Source organism: Phaenicophaeus curvirostris, chromosome 3 (assembly GCF_032191515.1).
Source record: "Phaenicophaeus curvirostris isolate KB17595 chromosome 3, BPBGC_Pcur_1.0, whole genome shotgun sequence".
In the NCBI taxonomy this organism is placed as follows: Eukaryota; Metazoa; Chordata; class Aves; order Cuculiformes; family Cuculidae; genus Phaenicophaeus; species Phaenicophaeus curvirostris.
In genome coordinates this window covers 79,065,409-79,085,538 of record NC_091394.1, presented here as the reverse complement: position 1 = coordinate 79,085,538, position 20,130 = coordinate 79,065,409, and the positions used below count along the sequence as shown (strand labels likewise).

The 20,130-nt window shown below is 36.2% G+C and overlaps 1 protein-coding gene across 2 annotated transcripts in view; it reads right to left on the bottom strand.

Moving 5' to 3' along the window:
* ZFPM2 (zinc finger protein, FOG family member 2) overlaps nucleotides 1-20,130 on the bottom strand; it is a 305,780-nt gene that overhangs the window by 242,204 nt on the left and 43,446 nt on the right. The window contains exon 2 of one of the 2 annotated variants that reach the window (XM_069854516.1): nucleotides 2,526-2,684. The exons of the other annotated variant lie outside the window; for it this stretch is intronic. Coding sequence (XP_069710617.1) covers nucleotides 2,526-2,684 — 159 coding nt within the window. The remainder of the gene's footprint in view (nucleotides 1-2,525; nucleotides 2,685-20,130) is intronic. 2 annotated transcript variants of the gene reach the window in all.

The following is a 20,130-nucleotide window of genomic DNA, read 5'->3' as shown; positions in this document are numbered from 1 at the left end:
GCAATCAAGTGGTGAATGCAGAGATAGCATGAAAGATTCCCATGCCAATTCTGATGTTTTCTGGGGGAAAGAAACCTGTTGCATGAAAAAAAACCCACCAGTTCCACACTCATTTTTCCCTCCTTTGAAGATATTTGTGGGTTACAGGCTGCCAATACTGTCAAAGGGTGATACAAAAATCAGAAAATCTGGGCCTCAATACAGAAGTTAGAAAGCATTTATTTGCTCTCTAGCCTATTTGTTATACATGCCATTTTCAAGCTTTTACTCATGATGCTAAAGAAAATATTTTTAGGGGGAAAAAATCTTATTTCTCATGCCACCTTTTAATACTGAAGCACTATGAAGGGAAAAAAGGTTTAACAGATTCATGACAAAAATCATGACAATGTGTCTCACTTTTAGTATCTACCATACAATTCAGACACAAACCCTTCCACTAAGAAAAGGATACAAACCAAACTTATTTTATTTCCACATTATTTTTGTCTTTTTGAGTTTTATCATTACAAATACATACATAGCCTGATGCTAATGACACTTACAATGTGACACCGAAGAAGCAGGACATTCAAGTTGACACATTAATAAAAAACAATCTATTTCTAGTCTCCCATTCCATCCTTTCCCAGGGATATTCTCTACTCACTTCAAAGTGGGACTTTTTGTCATACTGCCTCAGCTGGAAGGAGATTAGGGGGTTTATGTGCCCCTTCATCCTCAGAAATTTCCTTTTCAACTTTTCTTGTGCAGCAGTTGCAGTGGATAGGTTTAAGATTCTTTTATAACTACAACACACTTGGAAAAAGAACTCAATAGGTATTCAGCGTGAAGAATCACCAGATGTCCTTAATAAAATATATGATAATCAAGATTCAGATATAAAAGTATTCCTATTTAATGCCTGAACTTGCTTAATACAATGGCCTGGATTCAGTGAATGGCCTGGATTCACTGAAAGATATGTTCACTAAAGGGAATTGCCACGATAACTTGAAATTCAACATGAATGTGCAACATTGACTACTATTTAAAAAAACAAAAACATACCAAGAAAAAGATTATATCTTTTTATGAATTTCACCCAAACCAGTAGCATTGGTGGACCCTAAAAATGCAGCAAAAATTGCAGAAGAACAAATAAATCAAACATATGAACCAATAGTGGCGTAGTCTTCCATTATTGATAGAATGAACTCAAGAGATGCCAGTAAAACATTTATGGTAATACAGGTTTACATAATTATTTAGTATGCCAGTAACAGGAACAGTACTTTTTTTCAGCTAAGGGAAAGGGTGTCTAAGAGGCATGTAAACAAGTGAACATACAGTAATTGCAGTATTTGTTTACAGTGCAGTTATAATAGCACTTAACTCCCCCTGTTTCTAAACATTTCCCTTCATAATCTGGTCTCTTACTTCACAGTAAGGTATGTAGCAACTTAACTCTAAACTTCTGACTAGACTGTTTTGATCTCTTAAGAAGGCTTATTATGTATCAAGAACCTGTAGCACAAAAAGTAAATTATTTTTTCAAAAGTTTGTAAACTACATAGAGGACATGTAGAAAACACATTTTCATGCCTTCCCGACCAGTGACTGAAGACTCTGTATGGAAGACTAATAATCTGTACTCATAGCATCTGACTATTCAAATGGATTTATTCCACTTTGTCCAAGACAGATGAGAATAATTCAAAAACAGAAGCACATCAAGCTATCATGAGACAACGCATATCGATATCTTGGAAGGAACAGAAAGACAGAGAAATCATTGAAATCCAAATGCCTGTGGGGGTCCTCGACTAACAGAAAAACATCACCACAACAATTCCCAGCTATTTGACAGACATCCTTACCTGCAGAAGAGAAACAATACAGCAACCAAGTGGAAATCTGGCAGGAAGAAGGTTAAATCGATGTTCTACATAACAGTACAACGTGCTTTTTCTGTCAGATGAATAGGAAACTGCACACTTGCTGACTGAACACTTGGTAAGAATGAATTGGTGTGGCTTATGCTAAAATACATCTATCTTCAATAATTTTCAAGTAACAAATGCATCAAAAAGGCATGTGCAACTTTAAAAGCTATCCTTTCAAAAATCACCAGTTTTCTACCATGCATAATAAGTTCTATAATAAGCTCTATTTTAATCCTAGAATTTACAGACACAATCTGTTTTTCCAGGAATGTTTCCTAGGCAAAGAAGCAATGAACAGACATATTGCATTGCTAGCTTCAGATCTGATAATAATTGACTTCTGACGCCTGTTCTCTACAGTTAAATATGTAGAAAATAACATTCTTGGAGGGAAACATTAAATGCAGGATTCACCTCCCTAAAAAGTACATCTTCCAACACGTTTAAATATTTATCCCTTACCAGACTTAATTCTGCAAGCGTTACACTTCTAAGGCTTTATATTAATAGGACTTCTGGTACATTTTAAAACAAAAAAAAAGTGACCAACTAGACACAGTTTGGCCAGTTTTCCCTCAAGACATGGGCTACAATGATTACCTTTATTACAAAAGTATTCCACTTCTTCACAGCTCAAATTTTCAGGCTCAAACTCCGCAGAAAAGCTTTCCTCCAATGGAAAGTCTTCTTTTGAGATAGTATCATTTTCCTCAGACAGGCACTCCTCTTCTTCATCCTCAATGGCATCCTCAAGGGGCCCTTTAAAAAGAATCAGGAACACAGTGGCAAAACCATCTAACAGAACAATGTGAAATTAAACCTCAGTGAACTTATAACTGGAAGTCTTTAGCTAGTTTTTCCTTCCATGGCTGTGTTCAGTATTATTAGAATTAGACAAATATTTTACAAAAATTGAAACTGAAAGTGACTATTTTCTGGATGAATTAAAATCAGAATATGTAAAGTGCTATCAATAATATTTTTTTCAGTATTTGTTGCGCTCTAGTATTAAATGCACATAGTTTTAACAACAGAAATCAGAACTATATTTGTAAAATCTCATCAATAGTGAAGAGCCTTCTCTTGTTCATTAGTCACTGTTTCTTTTACACTGAATTACAGAACTTTAATAGGTTCTATTTATAGGCTTCATTTATTGAGTTAACAGTACTGATGACGTGAATTACTACAACGGTATTGACAGAATAAACTTAAGCTTATTCTAATATTTTGCTTCAGCCAGTACCTGATGGTGTTTTTTAAAAAGAGTTTCGCATTATCCACGATCATTCACTAGGTTTTTAATAGACTCCCAGCTAACGGACAGGACTTGGACAGGCTATCACTTCATTTCAGAGAGGCCAGGCAACCACTGTGGTAAACTACTAGCCAAGGGCTACACAAATATAAGCCAGTTACAGAAGCAGGGCACAAGTCTGAAGGTGAAATGGTAGCCTGAGGTCTTTGCTTCTTCTTCTGGTCACCTAGCCCTGCTATTGCTACAGATTCTCTTGAACAGCCAGACAGACCTATAACACCCAGGTTACCAATTGGAAAGTACTCATAAATTAAAATTTCTTCTTTCTTACATACACACACACTTCACAATCACTGGTTAATAGTAACTATTTGCTAAAAACATCTCCCATACGGGTGTAGAATTTTACCCTAGATTTAAATAGAGATTTAAAATCACTAAACATATTTTATTTTATCTAAGATTTTATTAAATGTCAGTATGTTCCAAAATCAATCTTAAGACTGGATTTTATTTCATTATACACCGTTGAAGCTTGAAAAAAATTACATATTTCACTCTCCAATGAAAGCATAAAGTAATTTAAAATAGACTGAGTATTTCTTCCTCAAAATGAAAGCTAGCTAGTTAATGAAAAAAAATCTAATTCGTATTTATATGATAGTTTTCCAGTATTACATACATTACTCCTATATAATCTATCATGCTGAGACACAATACATAAATGATTCTGTTGCATTCCACAAAAAGGAAAGGATAAATTTTTTAAAAATCAAATATTGACTACACATTAATTTAATGTAATTTATTATGTACCAGTGCCTACCTACATTTATTATAACAGCAAAATTCACTTTAGGCTACGTTGTTTAATTCTTGCTTCAGAGGAATGTGATGGTTACTTTTTATTGAAATTGACTGAGATTCCCAGCTGGGGTTCCATAAATTAATGTAGATTACTGTCTTTCATGGAAATGTGACTATTTGTACCTGCTGAGAATCTGACCAAACGAACCCACTTTTACGGACACATACTCACCAACACTAGCTGTCATTCAACAATATATCTCCTAAAATAGAGGGCCATTATTGTGGCTGAAGAAATAAAGTTTCTCACTATCAAAGAATAGATTACTGTTAATTGCACTTTCTAACCATGTTGGGAAAAACCCAGCAACTGCATATGCACAAGGAATGAAGAGTGGATATTGCACTGTACAAAACGGAGAACAAAGCACTAGCACACACTGGAGCACTAGCACACTGCACCTAAATATGGGCAGTTTGGGCACTTTACATGCGTCCAGTTTTATGCCAGAAATGAAAGCACAACAGGTCTTGAACAAACTATCAAAATATACCTTTCAGATTTCATAGTTCTCTTAATATGCGACATTGTTTGTAAAGCCATTATTGGTATGTACACCTGGTAATATCTGGATAAGTAAACTAGGAAGGAAAGACACAACGAAACAAAAAATATGCTATTTCAGTGAAATATAGATTTCTTCCATAGCTAGGGGTGGACAAATACTATGTTTTGCATCATTTCAAAACCAGTCACATGTCTTTACATTAACAAATTTCCAAAATATTTTAAATTTAAGGAAAAAATTTAAACTTTAGACCATATTTCAGTGGAAGTTGATTTTCTGCTGAACAACCGGTTCCTTGCCGTTTGACTTTTGCAATTAGTGTTTAGCAAAATACAGCAAAAATAATACACCTCCAAGTAATCCAACTGGCATATGCACATGACATTAACGTCTGTTTCTAGATGTTAAACTGGTCACCAGTATGTAATCAGGAAGGTAATAATCATTGTACATTAATTAAGAAAGAAGTGCAGTTGGTTGCTTTTCTTTGTAGCAGTCAGAAAAAAAACACCTTATAATTTCCATTCACACTGTGTCCAAGAAGGCAGAAGCAAAACAATGTACTCACCAGCTCCACAGCACAGGTTCAAACCCCTGTCACTTTGTGGACTGGGATTTTATTTCTTAAACAAATCTCAGATTAAAAAACAAAAAATCCTGACAAATGCTTCCATAGATACAACCTATGTATGAATAGGTATACAACATTTGCTGAGGTTACACATCCAAACATTTGAAAATGCAAGTGTAAATTTTGTCACATCCAAACATGATCAGAGGTAGACGTGCATCTACATCAGGTTTTGTTTTGTGTATTGTCAACCCACATGTAACACCCAGTAATGTTTTCCCAGTTGCATATGGGCATGCATCTGAGGTTTACGTAACAGTTCACCTCAGGGGCTAACACCAGATGCTGCTCTTCAAAAACCTGCACAACTTCTGTTGAGACTGAGGGATCAGTTTCTAGGTTTCAGGCTGCTGCTGCCTTGTCTAACTCACCCATCTACAACTTGATCCTTAGGACAAACTCTTGCTTATTCACGTTGAGTCAGGTTTTACAAGTGTTCAAAAACATTCAGAGCTATAAACTGATAACTTAAACTAAAGAGTAAGGCATTTTTCAATATCAGTAGGACCAGTCAACAAGAATAAAATTAAGTATTTCTTGGTTGCAAGTTTAAAGTGAACTGAAATACGGGAGCTCAATTTCTATGGCTATTTTTAATTGTCCCTCAAACACAGAGTGGGTTAAAGAAAACAGTAAAATCAAAAGTTATTTATTAGTAAGTATAAAAAGATTAAACTCTCTGTTCTTGACTACTCCATCTAATTACTCACACATAAATAGATAATAAAAATAAATATTCAGAATCTCATCATAAAGACTGTATGGAACTGAATATTCTTGACTAATGCAACCACATAAACTCTGCAGGCTTGTGTTTGCCTAATTTGGCCACGTGCTTTCAACAACCTCATACTGCTATAGGTAAATCAGGTCAGCTAGAGATCTAAGAATTTATCTGGTTCAAAAACGTATAGGTCTGTTTTTGAAGTTTACTAGCTCCTCTATCTAGGAACATCTACACAACTCCTTCTCCAATTTTAAATATTTAAAAACAGTCATGTAGACAAAAACAAATAAGTCTTTAAAAATAACATTTCTTTCAAGTGTTTTTTCTGATAGTGCCTTTTTTTTCTCAGTTATTATTATGTTGATGTTACCTTCAACAGTCAAAGTACATCTTAATCAGCTTCTTTAATACTAGACTTTACTTTCTGCATTTCCTTTAAATTGCTCCTTTAATGTAATAATTTTAGACCAATTATACTTATAAGAGTGACATACAAACAACTGCCACAATGACACAGCAATGCAAACCCAAATAATTCCTACTACGGAACTCCCTATGTAACAGTGATCTGACAGTAAACAGCTCTGAGATGTGATTAGACTCTTAAATAAAATAGTAAAATTTTGAACTGAAATGGTTTGAGAATTTAGTTGAATAGTTGATTCCAGAGAAAGAGTCTCAATGTCTGCCTTCTCATTTCAGCAATTCTTTACCTATTAGCACTTTCTAAAAGAATTTGATGTAATCTAACAAGAGGTGATTCTGAAATCCTTCAGGTTAGCTACATGATAAACAGGAATTCCTAAAGAATTCTTCAATTTCCTCGAATTCTTCTATTTCCTCAAATTCTTCAAAGGTACTGAAGACAAATGAGGTCTCCATTACTTCATTCTAGATTTTGCACGAAGCCCTGCAAAAACTATTTCCTTTATAAAACAAGCAAATACTTGTTTTGTGCACAACACAGGAGATTGAGGGGTTTGGCAGTTTACTTATTCACTTAATACTTACTCTACTAGAATGAATATTTATTGACACGACTATAAACCTCAAATATTTATTTTTTCAAATAACATGAAAAAACAGGAGGCAGTAGAAAATAGTACTATTAGTGACAGCAACGAAGGAGTCAATGTGGCAGAATATGTATGGCTTAGTGGACACAGTAGTCCACTGCAAAAAATCACCACATATAATTTGATACAAATAACAATATCTACTGAGGAGAGGCAGACAAGTGAGCTGCATGTGCCTTCATGGAGAAAATTACTTCTGATTAAGGCCACTTGGCAGCACCACGTGGGGAAATCTGAATTGTGCTCCCTAATTTGTACCAGATTTACAGACACTCAAGCACATATTTTTAGCACTATTAAAGTATTAAACACAAAAAATTAATAATCTTTCTCAAAGAGTCCTATGCTTTAATATAAACGCAAACATCTAGATAAAAACATACAAAGATAGCTAGCTAAGTGGCAATCTTTACAAAATTGGCAACAGATGCTACGTCAACACTTGAAGGGATAGGCCACATTTAGGAAAACAAAGCCAACACTCTAAGAATTTTAATAACATGGCAAAGTCTGAGAATGAACCATCAAAAAAAAGGGTTTACATTCACTTAACAAAGTATGCTTTTGCTACAATAAACACTTCTCTGAACTCAAATTTGAGCATCAGACCCCTGGAGCATGTTATTCCTGATACAGCAATGCATGACTCTAGTTCTATGGTACTATAACCATAATAAAATAATTGAAATTCAATAATATTAAACCAGGCAAGTTCTGCAATCATTTCTCACAGTCAAATTCATCAGACTTCTCCCTAAAAGAAATCATTTAAACGCATGCTCAAATTAAGCACATGCTTATATGCCTTCCTGTCCAGTAATTTGCACTTAATATGTGTGTATCCTGCAGTGGGAAAATACCATTGAAATAATCATCCATGAAAACGTTAAGTAGTTAGCTTCCTTCACACCTACCAATATTCTCCTACATTCCCAGAGTAGCAACGTAAATCAGTGCTCTTAAAAATTAAGAATGCTTCAGAAAGCTTACAACACTTGACAGCGAGTGGTTGAGGAGAGGTTAATGAGTATAATTAGTAGAAGTAGCATTAAATAATAACATTTTTAATACATCAGAGGCCTGAAATTCACTGAATCAACATAATGCATTTTGCAGGTTCTATGCAATCCATCCAGTATTTCCTAGGAAAACATGATGCCACACTTAAGATTATCCTTAGCTTCTAGTAAAATCGAGGTACGTGATGATCTCTGATAACAAACAGAAGGAAAAGCTGCAGAAAAATCAATCCATTTGCCTGTTTCAACAATAATGTTTTCTTTTCAATACGAACAATCACTAAGAAAACCACAAGGCAAACACTTTATATTGATTGACATGCGTAAGAAACATAGGGATTTTTTTCCTAAAAATTGTCAGAAATATTAAAAATAAAAAAGAAATTTCAACTTATATAATTTTAAATATGGCAGTGGGGGTGAACACACCACATAGTAGTTCAGAGTTCACTTCCTCCTATGAAAATTTCTATGCAAGACTTCTTAGCTACTTCTTCAGCCTTTCCATTAACGGAGTGGTTGCTTCCAAACACTATGCTTTTCCAGCAGCTTGGAGATGAGTTCAACAGCCATCTGCACAACCCCAATAGAAACATTCCAGCTTCTCCTTCTTCTGGGGAATAAATTTTTAAAGACGCTATGAAAAATACTCCAAATTTCCTTATTGGGGAGCTGTCTTTCTTTTGTGTTTTGTAGAATTTTTTTTAAGAGTCCAGGCTAAAGTATGTCAGATCTTTTAAGTTCATGCAGGATGAAGACTGATAAAATATGGGAGATTAACATAGGTTGCAGCAATCAGAATAAATTATCAGTTTTGTGCACTAGGACTGCCAGATACTCTTCAATCACCCAGACTTTCATTATTCCCTGAGGAATGTGTGTAGATGAATCACAGAAATAGAAGTACACAACAAGTCTGGGGCAAACTTCATAGACGATAATAGAGGAAAATGGTAATAAGAATTTTCCTTTTGTTTTCTTCTAGCTGCTCTTCCAACTCCAACAACCTGATCCCATGACTGTCCACGCTACTTCTCTCTCTTGATTTTTATTTAGTAAGAACTCAAACTTTCAGTTTTCATTTTAAACAATACCGCCTGTGAGAAGTGAAAATATTTTTATCACACACTTCCAGGAGAATAGGAAGAGACGGCTGTGAGAGGTGCCTCCATACTCTTCTGTGTGATGGCAGATGGCAATAACCAATCTTGACAAACTGACCATTACAGGAATTGCTTAGTGGCAGGTGGCTGAAACGCAAACTGGGAAATAAGTTTAGAAATGAACTTAAATACACTTAAGAAGTTCAATATTGTCAAACAAATCACTCCTACTTTTAAAGAAATCCTTCCCTACTCAGTCCACTGAGGGTTCTATTTAGCTTAACTAAGTTATTTCTGTAATTCCTGTTATTTTTTTGTACAGCTATACTCGCGATGCAATGCTATGTGTGCACACTGAAAATTTCAAGTCTGTTATGCAAATTAGCTTAACTTCAAAAGTTTAGCCCAGATGAAGATTATGCCAATTTGTGAGCGACTCCTTAAATCTTCATTGTGGCACCTGAACAGAAAGAAGCATTTCTCATGTTCATACTGGGAGAAACTTTATGACCATGATTTAATGACCATCTTAATAGAAAAAGGAATGGAAAAGACCTGCTCTTTGGACACTGTAAATCCACACCAACCTGATGTAATTGAGCTTAACAGCAAGAATAAAGTATAAAAGTGTATTTCTGCAGCCAAAAAAAAGTTCTTCTTAAACACGTAACTTCTTCCTGCAGCCACTCATAACGTAAGTTGCATCGGGGATCTAGTAAGAAGGAAACATTTTTATTAATTTTCCTCTTATCTGGAAGAAGAATGCTGATTTTTTTTTCCATTTATGTTCCTTGCCTGCAGGTAGCAGACCAAGAAAATCATATAGCAGAAATTTTTCCTTTTGATTAATTTCTTTCCATGTGTTATGTTATTTCTTATATATAATTGATTTCAGGTTTTGCTCGTAGCTGTACATCTTTTTTATATCTGTACCTACTGCCTTCCTTCAATCAAGAAAGTTGAAGGAAATTACCTGAATTTTGTTAAGTTTATTAAAAAAAGAACTCTGTGAATATTTAAATTGAGTTTTGAAATGCTAATACAAGAAAGATATTAGAGAATTTTAATAGTAGGTTCAATTTGACCCACAGACTATTGTAGAAAGGGTCAAATTTTATTCAAATTATTTCTTTACAGCAAAAAACATGAACCCTTTGATTTTATAAAAGTAGATTAATATTCTTCACTGCTGGGTCTTTTGGCACTTTGGTGCATGACAGAATTAACTGTGCTTGTATATAAACTTTTCAAAGACCTTTAAACGTTCCAGTAATTTGGAACTGCACTTTCATTTATCCTCTTGTCTTCTCTTACTGTTATACAAGAGGCCACAACAAAACTGCAGTGCCTAAAGTCAGTTTGCTCTTAGAGCCAAGGCTAGAATATTTCTAATCAATGAAAAGTGTAAAGATGAAAAAGTGACCATTCACAAAATACTTAGACAGTAATTTCAAAAAACTATAAGCAACTGTATCATTGACAACAAAGTTGCTTTTGCATGGGGAAAAAGATGTGCATAGAGCAGAAGCTGCAAACACCTTTGCAGTTAAAAGTCAGACCTCAGATTCAAGTAAGGGCTCCTGCTAAAGTACTGGTTTAGTCCTCCAATATGCTTATCCATAAAACACTGACAGCAATTCTTTGACTGTTGTGTTTCTGTTTTGCAAGGCACACCTTGTTTGGCTCACAGACGTCAGAAAGGACATATTTATCCTGCAGAGGAACCTGATGGCTTATAAATTTCATCTCAACATGAGCACAGAGAGAATGTGATAAAAAGGCAAGCTATGTGTGGTAATGTTATTACACAACGTCTACAGGCAGAACTAGCCACAAAGGATGATACTCCTTTACCAAATGAAGAGTATAACGTTTTCCCCAATAATTGAAATTGTTTTCAAATATGAGAGATACGAGAATCACCTATAAAATCTTCCTCTCCTCAAATCTTCCCCCCTACTGGCAGTCAAAGTATTGCCGTACTAAAAAACCGTCTTTCTACGAGCACCTCCTAATGCCATAAGAAACAGAGTTTATTTATTTTAAGATACAGTGCACAGAGTGACAGTACAAAAGATTTAATAGTTACAACTTCATTCTGGGATTCCTGCTCCCAGGAAAAAAGGTCAGTGGAACTTTTAATAGTGACTTCTTTGGTATGATGTGTGTTTCAATATTGCAAGGTATGAAACAAAGTTATCTGGATCTTTCAGAACTAACAACATTGTTCTCTCTTCTGACAAAAAGTGATAGTAGAAGTTTCATCTTGGGAAGGGCTTTTTTAAAAAGGTATTAATTATAATGTGTAAATCAGAAGAATAACAGAAATAACAGTATCTGTTCTTGCTCTTTGGTAAACTGGGTAATTTAAAACCTTTTCTCCAGGCTGAACAACCCCAACTCTCTCATCCTGTCCTCACAGGAGAGGTTCTCCAGCTCTGATTAACTTTGTGACTTTTCTTTGGGTGCCATATCCATCTTATGTTGGGGATTCCAGAACTGGACACAGTACTCCAAGTGGGGTCTCACGAGAGCAAAGTAGAGGGGGATCATAACCTCCCTCGACCTGCTGGCCACACTTCTTTTGATGCAGCCCAGGATATGGCTGGCCTTTTGGGCTGCAAGTGCACATTGCTGGCTCATGTCAAGCTTCTCATCAATGAGTACCCCCAAGACCTTCTCTGCAAGGCTGCTCTCAATCACAGTGTTTCCCATCCTGTATTGAAACTGCACAGTGCCCCAACAGAGGTGCAGGACAACTAGAGATGCCATCTTCTAAAAGTGAGCACTTTCAGAGAAGAGTCCATTGTCAACCTCAGAGGCTACAAGTGTGGCCGATTACTGTGAATGGCTGATCAAGATAGGACAGTAGCAGGATGACCAGTACTAGAACAGTTAGGAGGACAGTTTACGAAATTATTTTTGTCATTGTTAGCAGCTGTTAATAGTTTCCAAAATCTGGTTTCAAATGGAATCAGCACCTTTTTGAAATCTTTCATGTGGGAAAGTAGCTAAATATTTGAATTTGGGTACTATTTTACATATTGTTTTCTACAATTAAGCTGTTCAAAGTTTTGATAATTCACCTCTTCAATTAAGGAAACTCCCTCCTCTTGCACCGTACAACCAAGAATGCATATAAAAGTGCAATTTCAGGAAAATACTCAGACTCCCTTTTCACTGTTTTATTCTTGTAGTTTTTTTTTTTAAACTCAACCTAAGAGAACAAGGAATAGAAACATCCACGCTAATCAGTCAACACCAGTCAAATAACACCTATAGCATACTGCTTTGACCAGTCCAATGAAATCCTCGGAGGATGTAGAAATTTTCAGCTACACCTTTCCTCCAGACATAGCAAGCTGTGATACTGGTAAGCAATAGAAGCTCCTTTTCAAGTCTTAATTCAGGATCTCAACTATATAAGCAACACACTGCTGGTTACTCAGGAAGCCTTTACGTACAGCCCATCTCCTTTACCATGTACTGCTATAACAAAGCAGTTCCAAACACCATACCCAAAATAGGATAAATTTTATCTTACACATGGCCAAGTCCTGCTCAGAGCATAAAGCTTTTCAGAGCAATGAAGGCTGCAAAAGTTCACTCTCCACCTCCAGCTCTAGTGGAGCCCTCACTCCAAACACAGAACTCCTCTGGTAATCATGAGTAAGTGACAGATACTGGTACTTGCTAATCACTCTTCTCACTCACCTGCTGGAGGGAAAAATGTGATGCTAGTAGGAGCACTTTGAAGCCACTAATGATGCTGCTGCAGTTTATTTAATGGCCAGCATGTTAGCTACGATGAAAGAAGAACCTCACATCAAGTACATTAAGGGATCAGAGGAATACATACTCATTACTCACTGCAATTTTACATCGCCAGTTTCAAGACAAAATACATTTTTCTCATACAGCAAAGACACCCTATACTGCTATAGAAAATTAAGGGGTCTTTTTTCCTTATGTTTATTTAATATTTTGTACTTTTTTTTACGTAGCTGCAGATTATTCCTGTTCATCTTTTGCTTGTAGCTGCATTTCCTCAAATGGAAATTGGTCTCTCATCTCTGTACGTCATCATGCAATTAAATAAAAAAAAAAAAAAACAACCAGAAAAAAGGAATCTGGACTTTTTAGGTCCAGAAATCAGCAGTGAACCCATGACTTCTCTCACAGGTTGTTACTTCTCATCACATTACTACTGCTTCTTTCCTCGTCTTTTCTAATTTAAGCAAAATAGAGAATATTGCAGAAAAGTGTGCCTCTGAAAGACAGCCCAAATTCAACATGATCAAACCTACAGAGACTGAGTGTAGACTTCAGTACCAGTTTGGGTTGTACCTCAATAAAAATGAGTAAACCTAAACCAATCCATAACTCAATGGCACATTTAAAGGAAAAACTTAAAACACAGCAGGTGATATAATACACACACATGGAAAACCCCACCATGTCTAAAGTAATTAGTAGTTCTAAAGTAACAGTAAAGGAAAGTTGAGACATTAGGAATAAGATAAACCACACACTTCATGACCTTTGTCCAGCAGATGCATACTAAAATGAATAGTAATTTAGCTTAGTGAGATTCTTATAATTCCATTAATATAATAAAAATACTACTTAAAGTATGTAAGAATTATGTAATTACTTACTTATATTCCTAAAGCTTTGAACTTGAAATAACTACAGGGGATTCATTAGGGGATTCATTCTTTTTAATCCCATAATGGAGTTATCAATGTGCAGAACCTGAAAGGTCTCAAATTAGAACTACATCTTTAGATCAAATTGTAAAACAAATGTTTAGTGTATAGTTTTCATAGAAACTAAATAATCTGAAAAAATGTCAGGTAGAATAAAATGCAGTACTTAGCCACAACAAGCCACAACCTGGGCATAAGCAGTGTCCTTCCAGTATAAAGCAATCCCAACCTAAGGGTCCACTGCAAGGGAATATTTGTTGGATGGTTTGGGTTGGAAAGGACCTTAAAGATCATCCAGTTCCAACCCCCACGCCATGGGCAGGGACACCTCCCACTAGACCAGGCTACTCAAAGCCTAATCCAACCTGGCTTTGAACACTTTCAGGGTTAGGGCATCCACAACTTCTCTAGGCAACCTGTGCCAGTGCCTCACCACTCCCATAGTAAAAAATTTCTTCCTAAACCTTTCTTCCTTTGCTAATCTAAACCTCCCTTCTTTCAGCTTAAGACCATTAACCCTCATCCTATCACTACAGTCCCTGATACAGTCCCTCCCTATCTTCCTTCTAGCCCCTCTTTAAGTACTGGAAGGCTCCTGTAATGTCTCCCCAGAGCCTTCTCTCCTCTAGGCTAAACAAGAATAGGTTTTTTTCTGTAGATATTCAGATCTCATTTTGCCCACTAGATTGTCAGCTATGATTAGTTACAATAACAACAGTTGCTTTGGTTTACAATGATGCACCGTAATGATGAAATGTATTTTGTTAAAAATCTTAAAAGAGTAAATCATTATGATATTTATCGTGTCACCCCACAATATAATGGATAACTAAATCATACTTCATCAGCATGTATACCTTACAATCACTATGAAAAATCCTGCTTTTATCATCACATCTCAGGAATAAAAAATAAAAGTATGAGACAGTCTACATCACATACACAGTATTATTTATTAAAAAATAACAATATTTGTATGTCATTTACACTTCTATATCTTTATACATAGAAGTATATTGACTCCAAAATATAAATAAGCAAATAACACCTTTTAAAATAAACTAGAATTGCATATGACAATGTACTTGATTTCTTTAATATCCCTGCTCACTTTTTTACTACTTTAATTTGATTCCTCACTGGTAGGAATTGCAAGGTTGCACAAAATACATTGCATTTCCCCAGGAGTTGGCATAACCTGCTGGTTTTCTGAGTTAATCACTAATTAATAATTTGAAAACACAAAGTCATTATGTCATTTCCAGGCAATGAGCTTTTAAATGGTGCATGTTATGTCCTAGCCTCTTCAGTAAGAAAAAAAAAAAAAAAGTTTTTTTTCCTCTGGAAACCAGATGGCTGGTAAGTGTTATTATGAGTCTATGTAAATCTCAAAGCAATAAGCATCAAATCAAAACACGAATTCATTCTCCTCTCATCTTATCATGATTGTTGGTTTGCTGAACCAACTTGTGGAATAATACGACCCTTACAAATCAGGCCACTGGATGCATTGGTGATGAGTTGATAACCCATCTCCTCTTCTCTTTCCCATAACAAATAGGAGTTCTAAAAACATTTTTCACCTATACTTTCAACCTTTCTAATAGCTTGTTTTACATGCTAACCTTAAATGAGGCAATCATATTCCAGGCTAAGTCTTCTCAGTAAACTAAGTCACTTTTAAAGTTTACTGGCACTGCTACTATTACAATTTGACTATCAAAATATCCTTGACTGGATAATGTTTTGGTTTGGCCAGCTTGTTTCCCTGGAAGGAAAGAAAACCATGAAGTTATTTATTATTTTCCCTCACTTAAGCAGTAAACACCTGGACCTTCCCAAAAGTGTCAGTTTCGCTCTACAACTAAAACTCCGTACTTCAAAGAAGCTTTTCCAAAGTTCAGCTAATACAGCTGCATCATTTTGCAGTGCTCCATTTTACAAAACTCACAGATTACTCTAAATAATCTTAAATTGCTATGGCTGCCCTAAAAGATAACTAAGGAACTAAATTCAAAATACTGATTTTTAGAGGATATTAGCTTCTAAATATTTACAAATACATTAACTGACAAAATAGGCATTTTCAAAAACTTTCTGTGGAGCTAAATATTTTTAAAGGTCTGGTACATGAAGAAAATGTAAAAGAGAATTATAGATTGGAATGTCATTCTTTATGTCTCAGTTCTATTTTTCATTCTTGTTTTTATATTTTTCCCTGACATATTCACTACTATTAAATTTTAGTATTGAATTTTATCATTTTATATTTTAAATCCTTATAGATTGCATTTAATATTTATGGAACATATCTATATTCTTACATTACAATGTTTCCTGTTTGCATTAAAATGTTAAAAAGAAAACATTTCTAGTAACTATCAGATTGTAACACTTTATGATGCAAATAAGAACAGTGACAATTATGTACTACAGCTACTGGTTTATCATTAAACAATGTCAAAATATGACTAAAGAACTAATCCACAATTGAACTCATTTCCCCAACAGACTTTTTCATATGTAATTCCCCTTAATAAAAAATAATAAAATCTTATTTGTCAAAACATTTTCCAATATATAATCAAAACTTTGTAAATTTCCTGTCACAGCTACTAATCTATTTGATCTAGGTGACTCTGTTTGAGCAGAGGGTCGGACAACATGACTTCCAGAGGTCCCTTCCAACCTCGACCACTCTGTGGCTGCACGATAATATCAGATGTCACACATTTTCTTGTATTACCTCATCAAGAGCCAACTACAATGGACTACTCTGAAATATTCTAGTACATCTATCCCCAGCATCTAGCCATTCCTCTTCATTGTAACTCCTCTAAGATACTACAGTTTTCTAGATTTTATACCCTCAGATACTAACAGATTTTTTTCACGACCCTTTAATTTACCACCTTACAAAAAGGCAAGTGTTAGAATTTACTCTTTCTCACATTCTACAGTCTAAGAGTTACTCAGAAGCTTTAGGTGCCCTACTCTTTTTTTTTTTTTTTTTCTTGCAGCTTGTGGTACTTAAGTGAATAGAACTGAATATAGCACAATTTTCACGGACAGTTTTTGCTTCATGGTGATCAAAAAGGCAGAAGACAGCAAACATTACATAAGACAGTCACACCAAGGAGAGCTCTGGAAAAAGAGAAGGAAACCACTACATTTGGAGCGGAACAAGTATCCAGGACTACACTAGGGGCTGAACCAGATGTTATCCATTACAGACACATGACCAACCAGCTTAAGTAAGTAATCATTGTCAACTTCAAGACTGCTTTTAAAAGAGAAGAGGTTTGAAATCCTATAAAATAAAATATAAAATAAAATATTGATAATAAAGGCCAGCCATGGGTAATAATACTGAAAAAAAAACTAAAAACTATTCACCGCACTGCTGGTCACAGGTGGTGTATCACTGTTATGCCACATGGTAACAGAAACTCTTCTAAACATAATAAGATTTTCAAGATGGACATCTTTATAGAAGAGACATTGGTACTAAAAATATAAGCATAAAACACTATAGTCTGCAACAACATGTAATGTTACCACATATTACAATATTTTGTTACTCCTGTGGATGAAGATTAAGGAGAAAACCTGTGGTTTATCTCCCCAGTTCATGCCCAAGAACTTGAGAATATTTAAAGATGTGCCAGGTAAGAAAAACAGGCCATGGAATGTCAATCAGAAGCTGACGTTCATTTTTACTGGATAATATTTTTCTCTTATGTTTTACTTTCCTCTTCCTCTCCTCTGCCACTATTGCCACTCAACTGCCATCAAATACAACAGTTCAACATATTTCAATTTTAAACATTTTACAGTAGATTCATATATCACAAGTATCAATAATATCAGACTATTACGCCAATACTACTGGAGAAACTATTTTTATCATGTCACAATGAACATTTAATTGCTATCTATTTAGCACAAAATTGTTGGATTTTTTTTTCTTTTTATTTATTCTTTTGTGATTTTTCTTGATGTCCCAGAAAAAGAAACACTCAGAACAGGATTTTTTCTCATCATCAATATCCAGGCTTGAAACATCCTTAAAGGGTTACTCTGTTGCCAGTTAATGTCTTTAGATGTTCTTCCAGTTTTCTCTGGCAAGCAATATCAAATTTAGTGCACAATATAAACCAACATATATTGTGCCTTCACCAAAACAGGTAATAAGAGACAAAGGAATCTAGTTTGGTTTTTAACTTGCAAAAGAAAGCAAAAGGGCTGGGGGGGGTGGGGAGGGGAGGTTATGAACTGAAATTTGGATCAAACTTCAGAAAAATAAGTATGCTTTGTTCCCTGTCACCAGACTCCCTCATGGTGCTCTCTTCCTCACGTGCTTTGCAGGCTTCCACCATGACGTTCTAAAGCCTTTGTGCCTAGAACCAAATACTAGTCATTTCTCACACTTCGTGAGGCACAGCCTTCCAACACAGTGTAGATACGTTGAACATGCCAGACTTGGTATAAGCCTTAAAGCCAAGAACAGGGCTGCTTTATGCCAAAAGCTGATTTATGACCACACATAGGCAAGACAGCGCAGTACCAAGAAAATATCCTTTGCTACAACCAAATAAATAAGTAAACAAAACTATTTTGGAGTGTGTGGAGAGTAACTTGCTGACACAACTGGCAAGTGAGCCAACCAAGGAAGACATTCCACTGAACCTGTTGTTTACAGAGAAGGACTTGGGGGCAATGTGATGGTTCGAGGCCATCTTAGGTATAGCAATCACGAGTTTTTGATTCTTGGAGAAGTGAGGAAGGGGGTCAGCAGAACTGCAAGACTTCCAGAGGGTGGACTTTGGCCTGTTTACAAGATTCATTGTGACAAAGTCCCATGGGAAGCAGCCACATAGGGCAAAGTTGTCTAGGAAGGCTAGACATTCTTCAAGAAGGGAAGGCACAGAAGCAGACTGTCCCCATGTGCCAGAAGACAAGCCAACAGGGAAGATGACCAGCCTGGCTGAACAGGGAGCTCGAGCAGGAACTCAGGAAAAAAAAAAAGTAAAGTTTATGGCTTTTGTAAGAAGGGGCAGGCAACTCAGGAGGACTACAAAGACGTCAGGAGGTTATGCAAGAAGAAAATTAGAAGGGCCAAAACCTAACTAGAACTTAAACTGGCTACTGAGGTAAAGGATAACAAAAAAAAATCTATAAATATATCAGCAGCAAATGCATGGCTAAGGGAAATCTCCAGCTTTTAGTGGATGTGGGGGAAAACACAGTGATAAAGGATGAGGTACATAATGCCTTCTTCACCTTAGTCTTTAATAGTAAGACCAGTTGTTCTCAGGGTTCTCAACACCCTGAGCAAAATTACAGGGATGGGGAGGAGAATGGAGTCCCTATGATCCAAGAGAAAATGATTAACGACCTGCTACTCCACCTGGACAAGTGTATGGGGCTGAATGAGATCCACCTGAGAGTACTAAAGGAACTGGCAGAAGTGCTCACCAAACCACTTTCAAACATTTACCAGCAATCCTGGCTAACTGGAGAGGTCGCACTTGACTGGAGATTAGCAAATGAAACAATCATCTGCAAGAAGGGACAGAAGAAGGATCTGGAGATCTACATGCCTGTCAGCCTGACCTCGGTGCCAGGTAAGGTTATGAGGAGATCACGTTGAGTGGCACCATGTGGCACTTAAATGACAACCACATGATCAGCCCCAGTCAGCATGGATTTAGAAAGAGCAGGTCCTGCCTAACATGCATGTTCTCTTTCTAGGAAAATGTGACCCAATTAATGGATGATGGCAGGCCTGTGGACGTTGACTATGTAGACTTTAATAATGCCTTTGACAGTTTCCCACAGCATTCTCCTGAAAATACTGGCTGTTCAATACCGAGATGGGCATACTGGGTAAAAATCTGGCTGGATGGTCAGGTGGAGAGAGTTATGGTGAAGGGAGTCAAATCCATTTGGCAGCCAGTCACAAGTGGTGTTCCCCGTGACTCAATGTTGGGTCCAATTCTGTTTAATATCTTTACCAACGATCTGGATAAGGAGATTGAGGGCACCCTCGGTAAGGTTGAAGATGATACCAAGTTGGGCTGGAGTTGGGCTCTACAGAGGGACATGGAAAGGCTGGATTGAAGGGCTAAGGCCATTGTGTGAAGTTCAACAAGGCCCAAGTGCTGGGTCCTGCACTTGGGTCACAACAACCTCATGCAACACTACAGGTTTGGGGACAAATGGCTGGAAAGGTGCCTGGCAGAAAAAAAATGGAGGTTTACAGCTGGCTGAATTTCAGCCAGTAGCGCGTTCAGGTGGCCAAGA